Source organism: Ascaphus truei, chromosome 7, assembly GCF_040206685.1.
Source record: "Ascaphus truei isolate aAscTru1 chromosome 7, aAscTru1.hap1, whole genome shotgun sequence".
Lineage (NCBI taxonomy): Eukaryota > Metazoa > Chordata > Amphibia > Anura > Ascaphidae > Ascaphus > Ascaphus truei.
The window spans coordinates 21,261,528-21,278,261 of record NC_134489.1 but is presented as its reverse complement, the minus strand read 5'-3'; the positions used below and the strand labels follow the sequence as shown (position 1 = coordinate 21,278,261).

The 16,734-nt window shown below is 44.8% G+C and overlaps 1 protein-coding gene across 1 annotated transcript in view; it reads left to right on the top strand.

Moving 5' to 3' along the window:
• The window catches only part of ABCA12 (ATP binding cassette subfamily A member 12), a 159,451-nt gene that overhangs the window by 25,849 nt on the left and 116,868 nt on the right, over positions 1-16,734 (top strand). The window contains exons 3-8 of the mRNA XM_075607232.1: positions 4,736-4,883; positions 5,927-6,015; positions 6,914-6,984; positions 8,498-8,686; positions 9,934-10,067; positions 14,361-14,464. Coding sequence (XP_075463347.1) covers positions 4,736-4,883; positions 5,927-6,015; positions 6,914-6,984; positions 8,498-8,686; positions 9,934-10,067; positions 14,361-14,464 — 735 coding nt within the window. The remainder of the gene's footprint in view (positions 1-4,735; positions 4,884-5,926; positions 6,016-6,913; positions 6,985-8,497; positions 8,687-9,933; positions 10,068-14,360; positions 14,465-16,734) is intronic.

The following is a 16,734-nucleotide window of genomic DNA, read 5'->3' as shown; positions in this document are numbered from 1 at the left end:
GGCCCCGCCCCTCAGTGTAGAACAAGCATTGGCCCCGCCCCTTCAGTGTAGTACAAGCACTGGCCCCGCCCCTTCAGTGTAGTACAAGCATTGGCCCCGCCCCTTCTGTGTAGTACAAGCATTGGCCCCTCCCCTTCTGTGTAGTACAAGCATTGGCCACCTAAAAAAACAAGAAAAGGGCAGTTATGTACAGTGTACGTCATAAGGGCCCATGGTGTATCACTTAGATCAGGGGGGCGCAAACTTTTTTCCCTGCGCCCCCCTGCCGGCTGTCCCCTCACTCCCGCGCCCCCCCCCCCAACCCCAACTTACCCGCGCTCCGGCGTAATGCTATGGCAACGTGACGTCACATGACCTCGCAGCGTCATTTTGACGCCGCGTTGCCATGGCGACGCAGGGAGGAAGCCGCCGGAGCCACGGTAAGTTAGGTTTACAGAGGCCCTGCAGCTCCCCCGGCACTTAATTTAAGTGCCTTCGGGAAGCGCGCGGGGCCTCTGTAAACCCAGCGCCCCCCATCAGCAGTGTCGTGCCCCCCCTGGGGGTCGCGCCCCACAGTTTGCGCACCGCTCACTTAGATGTATACCGTTCGTCATTAGGGCACTGAAGGGGTTAAATAAATTAAAAAAATATTAAATGTAATTATTAATTATTATATTTTGCGCCCTTTGTCTTTTGAACCCTATAAAAAAACTTTTGAAATATTAATAAGATTCTGCTTTATTTTGATTATATATATAATATGTATGTATTGAATGCCTTTATGTAGCGCTATTAATGTACACAGCGCTTCACAGCAGTAATACACAGGACAATCAATACATAACAAATAATACAAATAACAGATCATGGGAATAAGCGCTTCAGACATAAAAGTAACATGTAGGAAAAGGAGTCCCTGCTCCGAAGAGCTTACAATCTAATTGGTATAATAGTCCAAAAAACAACGTGAAAACCAGAGGACCAGAACCAAGAACCAAAAACCTAAACATTTTTTAGAGGCAAAACCCAAACCCTAAACAACGTGATTAAATCACCCCCTCTGCCTGGAATGCTGCACGGCAGGTACAGAACCATTGCTTCCAGGTGGTGTAAATAGTGGAATAGGGCAGTTTTATATTTTTGTTATGGAACAAGGGTACTGGTGCCCCATCCAGTGGGACGGGACTATTTCCAGGCTCCTGCTGATCCTGTGCGGTCTCCAAACCTGAAATGCAGCATTTCCCAGGGAGATGTCTTCACATCATCTCATGATTACACTCCTCACAGAGACTGCATCACGCGACTGCTGCCGAGTAAATACAAACGGTGTGGTACTTAGTATAACTGTACATTAGGGTGCTGTCATTTTAAATGTGATCTACAGCAATTCTATGCTTTTATGTTAAAGCAGCAGTCCAAGCTGTCGGTTTTTTTTTAAACGTATTGTTTCTATTGTATTTAACCCTTTAATAATAATAATAGCATGTTCTTGTATAGCGCTGCTAGTTTTTTTACGTAGCACTTTTACAGAGACATTTTGCAGGCACAGGTCCCTGCCCCGTGGAGCTTACAATCTATGTTTTTGGTGCCTGAGGCACAGGGAGATAAAGTGACTTGCCCAAGGTCACAGGGAGCCAACACCGGGAATTGAACCAGGCTCCCCTGCTTCAAACTCTCAATTCTAGTCAGTGTCTTCACTCACTGAGTCACTCACTGAGTCACTCACTGAGTCACTCACTGAGTCACTCACTGAGTCACTCACTGAGTCACTCACTGAGTCACTCACTGAGTCACTCACTGAGTCACTCACTGAGTCACTCACTGAGTCACTCACTGAGCCGCTCCTTCTCCACACGATACAGCAGCCTAACCTGGTTTGCTAGTGCTTGGTTAGCCAGAGCTGGGTGTTTGAGTCATTATGATCTGACACAAGAAGGTGTATTTCATTCTATCATCCTAGTAGGATTATTTTATATCTACCCCTAGATTTACTGGTATATAATTAGGATCTTCCATACCGTGTGAGTGGTCTCTGGCAGAGGCGATGGTTTCTTATCTGGAGTAATATCACACTGACCACCGTTTAGGTTTGATTTGTCCCTCCACGCCCACGTTTGGGGGAATCATTCATATACCATATTAGAATGTGTGTTATTTGTTTGTTGTGTCAGTCAGTCCAATTTTATTTTATTATCTTGTAAACCATTAAAGAATATTTTTAAATGACACAATCATTGCACTAGGAGTGCTAGCACAGGGGCCTTTTCTCCTCCTTCCTTGTCTGTGCAGGGTTCCGTTCATATCTAACTCAACCCCAGCACCCAGTTTTCCCTTAGTGACTGTCGCAGTTGTGACCTCCCATTCCCCTTTCCCCTTGTACTTATATTAATATATTGTTTCCCTTTAATATGTGCATCAATACAAACCACACATTGATAAGTAATTAGCTAAGTTGCCGATCGATCCGTTCTCTTGTGATCGATCGGCGAAGATTCGGTTCAGGGGTTCACTAAATGGCTGTCAGTGCAGCAGAAGAGGACCAAACATGCAAAATTCAGTGGGGAAGATCATGTGACCAGGCAGTCACTAGATGCAATTGGTGCATTACTAGAGAGAGCAGGGCTCAAAAAGGGGTGTGTCAGAGACTGTTTCAGAAGAGGAAGGGGATGTGACTTTGTAAATGGTTGCTATAGAAACCAAAAATATTTGTTACATTATAATACATTAAAAATGTCATTCAGAGATTTAAAAAAAAAAATGCTACAAGTATTTTCTCATAATCCAGAACTGATTTATTAAAGAAACATACATGTAGGACTCTATTTAGTACAGATCAGTATAGTACCTTTCAAATCTCTTTTTTCGGAATTAGACTCTTTTTTTTGCCCGTGACTTTAATTGCTTGGGGTTATTTGAGGGTTACCTGTGTCCCTTATCACCAGCTGTGGCTGCCTAGATGCCCAGGTGTAACCTCTCATGTACAACAAAAAAGTAGGGTTGCCAGGTGATTCTCCAAAAACACTGTACACAATGGGGAAAGGTGCGACGCACTGGAGACACAACCCTCTCCTCTCTCTCGGCTCCATGCTGTTTCCTCCTCTCCTTGGCCCCACCCCCAGGCTCCTGACACCTCCTTCTGATTGGCTGCTGCTGGGTAATGCAGCCAATCAGAATGGAGGAAGCTGCCCACCCCTCTAGCAACGGCCGTTCTCTCTTCATGGGAAATTCTGTTGCCACTCCCCCCCCCAAGCCGGTCAGGTCACTACATCCATAGAGGTAATAACGGACACATACATGTGCAGAGAGGTAATACCGGTATACACATACGTGTCCAGTATTACCTCCTAATGTTTTACAGAGTGCCCAAATACAGGACAGTCCGGTTCAATACGGACACCTGGCAACCTTACCAAAAAACTGATACAGATCGGCACGCCTCAAGTGTTTAATCTTACTGAGTTTGTGGCATAAATAAACAACAATAATTACAAAAACATACGTGCAAAGAAATCACAACGGGTACTGCACCGACACACTTTATTCGAGCAAATACCCGGTATGTACCTGGCAGATACCTGGAATGCGCCACTCCTAACCTCTGACAAGCCCCGTTGCATTTGCCTTCCCAGCCTGGGTTCATGCCTGGCTGATGGGCGGCTGATCTGTTAAATGATAATGATTAGGATTTAATAGGCTGCAATGCTTCGCGTGTCTACCAGATTGCATAAATTCATGAATTGTAATGCAGTTTATATATATATACTGTGCAGTATTGCAGCCAGCGGGAATAAAATGCTTCAATCCCTGCTTGGAAAATAACTCAATGCACTCGGGCAGAAAACAGTCACAAACCTCAATACACCCGGGTATACCCGAATTCGTGGGACTAGCCGAGCTCGAATAAAGTGTGTCGCCAGTGTATATGGTTTATGAAAGTGACGGTACACACAAACAGTGATATACTGTATATATTCAGAGGCAAAATGACAAATGTGAAGTGTAGCCTATTAAACTAAACAATTGCAGTTATATTATGTGCAAAATATAGAAAGGTGCAAATAAATGAAATCGTTTCGCAGCTCAAACCCTTAGAGGATTGTTACACCAATTCTTCCCGTACTCTGTGTCTCCCAAGAAAGCGGGGTGCAATATGGACCCCGGAAAAAAAAACAGAAAAATGTACAGAACAGTGTAATACGTTCCCAAAGGGAGCTCATTGGTGTCCGGTGATCAGAGTTTTACTCGCATATTTCCCAATAAACATGGCAAATACCAAACTGTGGCAAACCTTTTTGCAGTGGTAGTCTGGTAAGCCGAGTGCCCTCCAGTTGGGCTTAATTGTAATTGGGTGACCATCATGCAAGTGTTTACATTCTGAGCCCGGGAAGCATTACGACGCAGGAAGTAGTGGGACATCTATAGCAGCCTTTTCACACAAAATCTTTCAAATGTCTTCCTCTTTTGAAACAAAATAATGGACACTATTAGTGTCACAGCTGTTTATGAGTGCTGCAGGTACTCTCTTATTTTTGTATCTGTCTAGTGTTTAGGGAGACCCTTATACCTGCGTGCACCACTCTTTTTGCTCATATACGCAGTAGTAGTAGTGCGGATTGACTCTAGATTCAAATTAATGGACAGTTTTACACCAATATCTATGGTGATCACATCTGGTGCCCTTCTCCTGTATGGAATCAATACGATCCCTTGTATTGTTTCTCGGTAGCCTCTCATGTGCCTGCTTTGTTGTCCACAGGTTTCTTGGCACCTCGCAACCTCCAGAGTACCGGACTGTTTCCATTCCTACAGAATTACCTCTGTGACACAGACACCAAGTGTTTGAGCACTTCCTACGTAAAGGAAACAATCACCGCCAAGATGCACAGCTCGACTTCGAGGGTCAGGTGAGAGGAAAGGCCTTTAAACATCCCAGTCACCAAAAGGGCTAAAAAATACAATTCCTGCTTTAGGACCTTCTTCTTAGAAACGGCGATAATGCCGATCGCACAGAAAGCCCCGTTCTTCAGCGGGGCTTTCTGTGCTATCGCACTTTGTAGAATAGAAGGACCATAGTCTCCGAACTATACTATACTCATCATTGCGAAACCACTGTTGGGGAAAAATAAGGACATCTATTGGGATTCTCTCAAAACTGCTCTGGCACAGAAGAGGTTAATAATCAGACACCCACTCCTCACATACAATGCCCCTTGTATGCTGAGGCAGGCATGTGGATAGAATGTAGACTGCCAGCTCCTTGGGACAGGTCTTCTTTCTGACAAGGTTTACGTTGTTCCCTGCTCTTGTGAGTTCCTATACCTGTCCTGTAAAGGGGATCAGAGAGTTTCCGGAGCACTATACCAGGGGTTCTCAGCTCCAGTCAGCAAGACCCCCCTCAACAGGTCAGATTTTAAGGATATCCCAGCTTCAGCATAGGTGGCTCAATCAGTGGCTCAGTCAAAGACCCGTGCTGAAGCACGGATATCCTTAAACCCTGACCTGTTCGGGAGGGGGGGGGGGAGAGGTCTTGAGGACTGGACTTGAGTACCACTGCTCTATATAACAAATATATTTTATATAACAATTATTAATATTGGCTATCCATACTCCACAATTCCCCCAGCTTCCACTGCTTAACATGATTCCATATTTGTATTTGTGATATACAACATGATGGGCAGCAAGTCAATTGGACCAAACCAAGGCCATTCAATTATACAAAAGGGTACGATAAGCAAAGTAGATGGGGGATGTTGTACATTGCCCTCTAGTGGCCGTTCGTGGTTCTGCTCCTCTTGTCAGCTTCAGCATCCGTTGGCTGAGCAACAGAAGTATGTAGTAATCAGTCGCTGTATTTGCATCTGTATCAGTACGGCTTGCAGCCAGTGGCGCTTCGATCTTCAGATAACACACGTTATCCAGTTGTATGTGTTTGCTTCCTATCCAGGGTACGGAAACGTTCGGCTGATTCTGGAGCAGGACCAGGGGGGAGCATGTTACCGATATCATCTACCACAAACACTACAACGCCCCTGTGTATGTAATTCACCCATTATATATGTTATTATGTTGCTGCTTCCACCGTGCTGGAGAGGATTTAAGTCTCATTCATCTGAATAGAGCGGATCTCTTCCCAGCGCTTGGAAAAGGGGCCAATGTGTATGTTTTTGGTGGGGAAACCACAGCTACAGGAGAAATTACTAAGTTGAAACCCAAATGTAACTTATTTTAGGGAGAAGGAGCGGCTCAGTGAGTAAGACACTGACTCTGGCACTGAGTTTGAAGCAGGGGAACCTGGTTCAATTCCCAGTATCGGCTCCCTGTAACCTTGGGCAAGTCACTTTATCTCCCTGTGCCTCAGGCACTAACCTACCCCCCCCCCCCCCCCCCATAGATTGTAAGCTCCATGGGGCAGGTACTGTGCCGGTGCCTACTACTAGGTGAAACAGACGAGTGAGGCAACTGTGGGAGAGGAAAAGGACTTTAAAAGTTTGCTGAATCCTACTAGAGATCCAGAGTGGCTATGGGTGTAACCTTAATACACCGAACGCGTCTTACAACTGGGAGAATGGGAGTTTGTTTCTTCTCCCAGCTTTGTGTATGGTGTTATTAAAACGTATTACGCCATGTCTTCTCCTATGTGTATATTATGGGGAACCAAGGAGATTGCAGACATCCATCACCAGTACTACTGTGAGTGCTTTATTCACTTATCAGCACTGCACTAACTGATTTATACTGTTTGTATATCAAACAACACTCACTCAATAGCGCTTCAATCTTCACATACATTCTGCCACAGGTCTGTAGAGACCTATTGTTTTTGCTGCACTGAGGAGCACGGTTTGGCTTGGTTATATGTTTGGTGAAACAGTCAGTTGGCGCTTCTTCTTTTTGTGCATCCTGTAATATTTGCCCGGCTTCTCTCACGCAGATAACAGTTCAACTGAAACCAACTGGGCTTCTACACTTCAGCTGATCATGCAAAGTCTAGCGCTGGGGAAGGTAAAACATTCATTCCATATACTTGATCAGCGCTGTGGTATTGAACTGCAGGCCTTTCCGGCACCAAAGGGTTAATTGCTTCAGCTCTACAATAACAAGGCAAGGTAACAATCTTGCAGTTATATTGATACTGAGCAAAGCATTTTCATCTTGGGTTGCTTGGTGTCACTGTATCAAGGTAATGTGTCCCTATTTTGGCCACGGCCTGTCATTTACCTGATGTACATACTATAGTGGAGTTATGGAATTCTCCATCTTTTTATTCCCCTTCCCCCTTATTTATTTTTTGGAGTAAAAAGAAAACCTCTTCCATGTCTGTCGTGGTGTAAACCTCCCTGCAGAACCATATGGATCGAATGTAATGAACTGCACTAAAAAAGCTTTGTACGTATGAGGCAGCTGCTAGAAGAAAATGAAGGAGAATAATACCTAATATTTGCACACAGTGGGATTTGAACCTGGCTCAGGTAGTAGCATTGCTGTTTGACGAGTCCTTCTGTGTGTTGAAACACCTGTTCTTTTGCCTTGATGAATGGACCTGTTGATATGTTAAGGTTGTTCCTCTGAATTACATTGTAACTATTTTTTAATACCAGGTAATCCATGTATTAGATCAGGGCTTTTCAACTGGCAGACCGAGAAAGGGCCTTGATTTAGCCCTAATTACGTACCTGTTGCTTAGATATCCAATTTTTCACACAAACTCACTTGTGAGTTAAGGTGATGTAAATATATCTGGTATAGCTGTTATAAATGCTTGGAAAATGTTGAAATATAGTCTTTGTTATTATTTAGCTATAGCTTTTAAAAGAACTATTCATCCCACGGGCAGTACAAAGGACTCGGGTCATCCCTTATGGTTGGCGGAAAGGAGATTTCACCAGCAACAAAGGAAAGGGTTCTTTACAGTAAGGGCAGTTACAGTGTGGGATTCATTACCCATGGAGACTGTGATGGCAGATACAATAGATTTGTTAAAAAAAAGGTTAGACATCTTTTTAGAAAGGAAAGGTATACAGGGATATACCAAATAAGTATACATGGGAAGGATGTTGATCCAGGGATTAATCCGATTGCCAATTCTTGGAGTCAGGAAGGAATTTATTTCCCCCCTTATGAGATATCATTGGATGATATGACTCTGGGTTTTTTTGTTTGCCTTCCACTGGATCAATAAGTAAGTATAGATATAGGATAATGTATCTGTTGTCTAAATTTAGCATAGGTTGAACTTGATGGACGTACAGTATGTATTTTTTCAACCTCATCTACTATGTAACGATGTATGTAACTATGTAACTTTAAATGTATCTAAAAACACGTCACAGTGTGCCCCTTCTACACCCAAATGGTTTCTGATCCGGCCCTTTGGAGAACTAGTTGAAGGGCCCTGTATTAGATACTACGGCGACCTTACTAGAATATTACTGTCTAGGAAGAATAGTTTAATATTACCGAATTCCAGCTCCTCTGAGCCGACACTTTAATTTAAGCTTTTGTTCATTACTTTTAGACCGTAATGCAGGATTTAAGGGCGGGAGACGGGAAGGGTGCTCTGTGTCACTCCATCATGCCCTCCTTACCAGCACAGCAAAGCAACGCCGACCTCCAACTTCTAGGACACCGATTCAAGGACTTCTGCAAAAGCAACCAGACGCTGACACAATTCGGCATGCGGGAACTCCGCGCGCTCATACCACAGGTACCACGAGAGCCGTGACGTACGGCAGGGGGACGAGAACATTGTTCTTTTTTTTTTGGAAAGATAAGAGATGGTACCCTGCAGGGCATACACCACAGAGCCGAATCTTTCTGTTTAGTACAATATAACACATAGGGGGTTACGTACCAAGGCAAAAGGGAATTCTGGGGGAAATAATTTCTCCTGGTGTATCAAAGGACAAAATCATACTGCTTTCAATGGGATTTTCCTCTGATGCGTATGTATGTATGTATACCTTTATTTATATACTGTAGCACCATTTATGTAAATCGAGCTTCACCGCAGTACAGGGAAAGAGGAACTGCCAGAGCAAGAGAGAAGGCCCAAAAGAGAGCAAGAGAGAGATAGAGCCTAAGAGACAGCCAGAGGAAGAGACAGCCAGTAGGGATATGGACCCCTGACTGGGACAAAATGGACGGATTGAGGGGAGATATTGATCATTTGAGGGACTTTTGCGAAGGTGAAAGTGGGACATCTTGCAAGCTGTGTATTAACCCTTGTCCCGTATGCAGATCATGTGCTCACAGGTGTGCCATACGTGACAAATGGCCTTTGGCATATGGAGAAGTTTTTTTTTGCCCCAGAATTGGACCACTTTTGCCTTGCTAAATAATCCCCATATTATTATTAGATTGTATACAGACCTCTCTCGTAATTGAAAGAACATTAAATATTATACTCTAAAAACTACTTGATAAACAACTTCCTATCCCGGAAGCTTTGGAATTGGTGACACATTACTCTGTCAGGTAAGCATAGCCCAATAACTCTCTCATTAACTAGAGCTGTGGGCTCGTTTTTGTGGCTGATGCTCTGATTCATTAAATGTTTTTATTTTGGGACACACTCTCTTGCAGTTTTTTTCTTCTTTTTTCACTGTCCATAGTGGTGCTCCAACTTTCCCTTGCCTGCCCATTAACTAGAGCAGCCAATAACTCTCTCATACAGAGCAGTCTTTATATATTCGGTGATATTTGGTATTGTGCTTCCCACAGGCAGGCGTTGAAGGTCTGAGGGCTTTCATTTTATTTCGATATAATGACACGTTGTGGGATATGTAAAACAAGCGCCTCCTTCTCGGACAATAGATTTTATAGTTAAACTATAATATCATTTAAAATGATTGTACACAGGAATTTGAAGGGTTAACGGCAAAAGATCGTTTGTGCCACGGGAGAGACGAACACGATTTGTAAAACTTTCACGGGCTTCCTTTGCTTTTGAAGGTAGGTTCTGAGAACTTGGCGCCCGTCTTTACTGGAATAATGGCTGCGAGAGCGCAGATAGAAAAGGTGCAGAATGACAAAGCCCTCTGGGATCTCCTTCTGAGGCTGCCGCAATGGATCACGGATCCAAAGAGGTGAGGAAACAGGGATGAAATGCTCTGTGACACAATGTAACATTGATATTCTCTGATACATGCCAGTGGTAAAAACGGAGGTTTGTGCATCTGTGACGTTAGGCTACCAGCTCATTAGCATATAATGTGCATAGGAGTAAGCTGGGCGTCCGTTAAAAGTTAGCGTTACGATATTTCTCTGGTTAATGCAAGGGCATCAAAACGCTTATCATTTTAGTGGATATGCGTTATGAGTATCAATATGTTAAATGGGGATAGCGTTATGATAAAAGATTCAATGGAACTTCTGAGGATATACCCCAAAGACAGGCGAATGTGTTGAAATGGGACATTTCTTTGGGTGAATGTTGGGAACATTTCTGTAATTTTTTTTAAAATATTCTTTAAAAGGGAAAATATTTGAATATTCTCCTTTTTTTTTTCCTTCAAATATGCTTACAATTTTTCCGAATTTTTGGAATATTCTCCAATTTTTCAAATTTTGGTTTTGCAAATGTTTTAATATTCTAAAATGTTACGCAATTTTTTGTTGGGGATTTTTTGTTGGGGGTGTATTTTTAAATACTGTCCAATTTCGAATTTTTTAATATTTGCGTAAATATTTTTTTTTTTTTAAAAACTACATTTTTTGCGGGAAGTTCAAATTTTGGTGAAAAACGCGCCCATCTCTACTCATGAGGATAGAAGGAAAAAAAAAACAAGCGCAAGATTCTCATAAGATATAATTTTTGGGGGAAAAAAGAAATATAGAAAATATATTTTAAAAAAACACATAAGGGTATAAAATATTTGCTGAATATATGAAACGTGCCAGTGATACAGATACTGTAAATGGAGGATGTGATTGTAGGGTGGCAGATTACAAAAGTAGTGGTTCTCTGTACCTATTAGCACATTGAAACCTTTATAACCACTCTTTCTGCACCATCCCGTGCATGACAGGCTGCCCTGCTTCTGTGCTTACAGCGTGTGGAAATTCAGCGGGAGTTAATTGAGATGCAAAGCAGGAAGTTCCATTGTCTGCAAACTTGTACCTTTTGGCAGCTAAAGTAAAACAGATCATCCAGGAATTGAGCCAGCCAGATCATGTCCTTTGTTATTGTTACTTCATGTAATATGATTACTGAATGGGAAGTTTATTCATGCAGGTTTGAAACACCCAGCTGATCGCTGTGTGATAATAGTGACAGGACCTGTGATCTGATACCAGCAGAAGGGGAAACTGTCTTCAATTGTCATTTAATGATGCTTCTTTGAGAGAGAACGAGAGACTTTTAAAACTCTTTATTCTACTATATCATTTGACATAAAAAAAAAACTTTTAGCAAGTGTAACACCCCTGTATCTCCCTTTCCCCGCCCGGCGTGAAGGACAGGGTGTACATGCAAAAATAGAACACAAACAGTCCCGGAAAATTACTACTGCCTCTTATAGCGCCGGCGACGTCAGGCTGCGGTCGCTGGAAAAATCAAATTGAGACGACTTCCAGTGACCGTGACCAAGCCGTCGCTCCGTCGCGCATACTATAAGCGCACGCAACGGCGGCAATGCATTTATTGTCCATCTGTGCTGACTCTCTTGACAAGATGTAGGAAAAGGGTGCCAGGAGCTTTTAACTTTTTTTTGTTTCAAATAATTTTATTAGGCAGCATTACAACAACGGTTCGTCATACACATTGTGCAGCCTAATACAGGAACATTTTTACATTTTGGGGGAAAAGAGTGACAACCTTGATTGTCGTATAGGGGGAGGCCTTCATAGAGGGAAGGCAGTAGGGGAGGGGTTTGGGGAGGAGGAGGGCGTGGGGGGGGGGGTATAACTGGCAAAGGGGAGGGTGGGTGCCCTCCCTGGGAGCTGAGTTCCTGGTCTTATTACTTTGGAAACTTAGGGCCGAAGTGTCCTGGTAGCCCTTGTCTAGGGGAGCGATATCTCTATTCAGTTTGTGTGGGTTGCCTTCATCTGGTATAAAGTATCCAGGGCTCCCATACCTTATAGAATGCGTATAGGTTTTGCCTAAGGAAAGCCGTTAATTTCTCCATGAGCATCACTTCATTGATCCTCTTTTTTATAGTACTTTTGGAGGGGATGGTTATATTCTTCCAGGAGGCCGCTATCTCACATCTGGTCGCAGTAAGAATAAAGGAGATTCATTTCCTAGTTAGACGGCCAATTCCGGGTATTGGCCTGGCCAGTAGGAAGGTCAGTGGATCGATAGGCAGTTCCAGGTCTGTGACCTCTTTAATCAAATTTTGGGCCTTGGTCCAATATTTTACAATTTCCGGACAGGTCCACCAGATGTGAGCCATGTCCCCTCTATGTCCACAGCCTTTCCAGGAACTTTTAACTTTTGATTCAACAGAACTTGTAGTAGCAACAGGACAGGCTTTTAGTATCTTGATACTTTTAGTTCCTCACACTATGAGATTTGTAGTGGCTTATCTCTTCTGTAGAGGCTCTTGCCCTAACTAGTACAGACCTAGATCATAGTATCCAGGAATTACCGGCAGCCCTACTTGTGTCTCTTCTTAGCCCTGCAGCTGGAACTACTCTCTACTGTAGTATATGTAGTAATGGCTAATCCCAACCTTTTATACCCTGGGTGTGGACTACAACACCACCCCTGGTACTGGACAAATTAAAAAGGTGGACTTACTTAACACAGAGCCATCCCCTACAGGGTGACTCATCTGGAAGTTTCCAGAAACAGTCAAGTGGCGAACCACCTGAGAAAGTGACACAAAATATGTTACATAGACATGGTTACACTTGGGCCTAAACATAATAACACAGGTCACACCATATCAGGTGACCAAATGGCAACTTCCAGACTCAGGCTGCTTTCCGAAAGAATGTGATGTGACGCGCGCGCGCCACTCTTGCACTTTGGTGTGGGGGAATTTTCAAACAGAAAACGACACCCGGCGGCGAAGTTCGGCGCTGGCGCTGCTGCACGTGGAGAAAACTGAAGTTGTGATTTCAAGCGGCAGCGCCTACCAATGCAGGGGGATCTCTTTCTTTCCTCTGGCTGTTACAGTGCAGGGGGATCTCCTTTCCTCTGGCTGTTACAATGCAGGGGGATCTCTTTCTTTCCTCTGGCTGTTACAGTGCAGGGGGATCTCCTTCTTTCCTCTGGCTGTTACAGTGCAGGGGGATCTCCTTCTTTCCTCTGGCTGTTACAGTGTAGGGGGGATCTCCTTTCCTCTGGCTGTTACAGTGCAGGGGGATCTCCTTCTTTCCTCTGGCTGTTACAATGCAGGGGGATCTCCTCCTTTCCTCTGGCTGTTACAGTGCAGGGGGATCTCCTCCTTTCCTCTGGCTGTTACAATGCAGGGGGATCTCCTTCTTTCCTCTTGCTGTTACAGTGCAGGGGGATCTCCTTCTTTCCTCTGGCTGTTACAGTGCAGGGGGGTCTCCTTTCCTCTGGCTGTTACAGTGCAGGGGGGATCTCCTTCTTTCCTCTGGCTGTTACAGTGCAGGGGGATCTCCTTTCCTCTGGCTGTTACAATGCAGGGGGATCTCCTTCTTTCCTCTGGCTGTTACAATGCAGGGGGGATCTCCTTTCCTCTGGCTGTTACAGTGCAGGGGGGATCTCCTTTCCTCTGGCTGTTACAGTGCAGGGGGGGTCTCCTTTCCTCTGGCTGTTACAGTGCAGGGGGATCTCCTTCTTTCCTCTGGCTGTTACAGTGCAGGGGGGGTCTCCTTTCCTCTGGCTGTTACAGTGCAGGGGGTCTCCTTCTTTCCTCTGGCTGTTAAATCCTGATTTTTCTCCTCTTAGCTGTTGCAGGGCTCCCTGAGGTGTCACTGTACTTTGTACTGGCCAGCAATATCCACCAGTCTCCTCACTCCATGGATCGGTCAGGCCCTTGCAGAGTGTTCTGCAGCAGCCTCACCATACCAAAACAAACTGCCACCCCAGTCCCCTCAGCAATCCCTTTCCAACTGTCATTCCATTGGCTAAGCAAAGTCACATGGTCCAGTGGAATGTAATTCTTAAAGGGGCCATGTCCTGTGCTGATAGCAGACACAGGGGCTTACATATAAAAAAAACAAACCCAAACAAAAAAGGCTATAAAATAAACCAAACAAGAGAAAAAGATTGAAAAAGACAGAGCTGAAACATTCACTCACTCCAACTCTCCAACCCAGCAGCCTCACGCTCACACCATTTCCCACAATCCCTAGAGAGAGATATCTTGAAGCATCGCCGGTATGTTCCCACCCAGGTATCTTCTGCCTGAATAAATTATACTTGGTTTCAATCCTGATGTTTAATCTGCTCTGTCTCTCCTCAGTTTTCTGTCGGAGGGAGAGATTCTTTTAAACGTCCACGTGCCATCCCAGGAAGTGTCGGACTTGCAATTCTGCATCCAGTACATCATGACTATTCAAAAACAAGGTAAAAGAAAAAAACGACTTTTTTTTATTTTTAATACAAGTTGCCCTGTTAGCACTTTGTTCCCAGAGGGACCTGCCAGGCTTCGTAATACAATAACTTGTAGGACACTCTGGCAACCAAGACATTAATGATGCATTTAACCATGAAACATTTGAAGAGGCTGATTCACTTGCTCCTTCCAATGTGTGATTTTCCTGTTTTGCACCTAATAGAAATGTATTCCAAACGGATTTAGTGTTTTTTATTTTATCTTACGGACATATCGTTGTAAAAACAATTGCTGTCTGCCTACGATTTTAACCCTTTCACTGCCGGAGAAGTGTGTATGTGTATGTGTGTGTTTGTGTGTGTGTGACTGTGTGTGTGTGACTGTGTGTGTGTCACACTTAGTAAAGTTATGGTGGGTAAAAAAAGTGTTTTTTATTTTATCTTACGGACATATCGTTGTAAAAACAATTGCTGTCTGCCAACGATTTTAACCTTTTCACTGCTGGAGAAGTGTGTGTGTGTGTGTGTGAGTGCGTGTGTGAGTGCGTGTGTGTGTGTGCGTGTGTGACTGTGCGTGTGTGACTGTGCGTGTGTGACTGTGTGTGTGTGACTGTGTGTGTGTGACTGTGTGTGTGTCACACTTAGTAAAGTTATGGTGGGTAACAAAAGTGACAAAACCCCTCCACAGCAAAGCATATAGCAAATGGAAATACTGCTGTGTGGTCATTTGCATGTCTTAGACAGGTCTGCAACCCCGCCTTTCACCATTATCACCCAGCACACAGCACTTCCACTGCAGCAAGGGATTCTGGGAAATGACATGCAAATGAGCACACAGTGCCACCTTTTGCTTCAAAACCAAAATGGTCCCCTATAAGCTTAAGCTTGCTACATTTCACAGCTTTGAGCACAGCCTGGGTTAAGATGCATAGCCAGTAAACCCACTCACAGAAAGCCGTTTCGACCTTAATGGGTCTCCTCAGTGTGGGGTTGGTTATACTGACTTTGCAAAATGAAGCTTAGGATAGGTTTCACCACATTTAGTAAAGTTATGGAGGGTAAACAAAAGTGACAAAAACCCTCCACAGTAAAGCATATAGCAAATGGGCACTCGGATGGCGCCACAGTATGCCAATCCGTTCTGCGTAAAACTGGAAAGCTACTTTCTTTCCCCCTGTCACTGTCAGAGAGAGATGAAAGACTTTTACAGCAGCAAACCCAGCTCCTAACCCAGCAGCAGGCAGCACAGGAGGAGCGAATGGCCAAGCTGCTGACCCAATTCCAGGGGTCTGCCAGTCCAGAACTTGCAAGCAGACCCCCGATACTCCTGAAGAAAATGGCTCCGGACGAGGATCCAGAGGCTTTTTTACTGACTTTTGAAAGAGTTGCCGAAGCTCAGGGCTGGGCTACAGATCGCTGGGCAACTGCTTTGGCCCCGCTCCTCATAGGAGAAGCCCAAGCCTCATATCAGGGCCTCCCTATAAATCAGGCAATGGACTACCGACAAGTAAAAGCCGCCATACTGGATCGCTTAGGTCTGACCCCAGAGACCTACCGGCAGCAGTTCCGGAACATGAAGTACACAGCTAAGATGAGACCCCGGGTACTCGCTCAGCGATTATTGGACTTGTGTACGCGCTGAATATAACCCGAGGAGTGCACTAAGGAGGCAATTCTTGAGCAGGTGGTTTTGGAACAATTTCTACAAATAATACCCCCTTCCGCACGCTCGTGGGTAAAACGCCACGCTGAAACCCTAGCTTTGGTGGTCCGACTCGTGGAGAACTTCCTTGGGGCTGAGCAGCAGGCGAGTGTCCTGGACCCAACTCCACGGCACTTGCGGACGCCCAAAGAGGGAGGTCGGACCAATGGGGAACCTACGGCCCATCACGGAACCGCCAAGTCCAACGGAAGGAGCAGTCGTTCCAGCAAGGACGGAGTCCAAATGCTGGTCCCCGCAGAGACCCTCATCTCCTTCCGGATGTCGGCTCGTCGTAAAATGAGAGGAACTTCCGAGGACGTCGCCCACAGGACCCACCAGAAACCTGGTCTCCAGTAACCGGTCCAGCGGAGCACTATCCACAGCCCCCTCCTGCGAGGGAACCCTCTCCATGTTCCGCCTGCGGAGAACAAGGCCACCGGTATGTGGACTGTCCACTGATGGATTGTTCATTCAGCAGAACCGTCGCCTCGGCTTTTACTGGGGACAATTACAACCCCTGGCTACTTCCATCCTTGATTGGGGGGAAAACCGTCCAGGCCCTTGTAGATTCGGGCTCTGG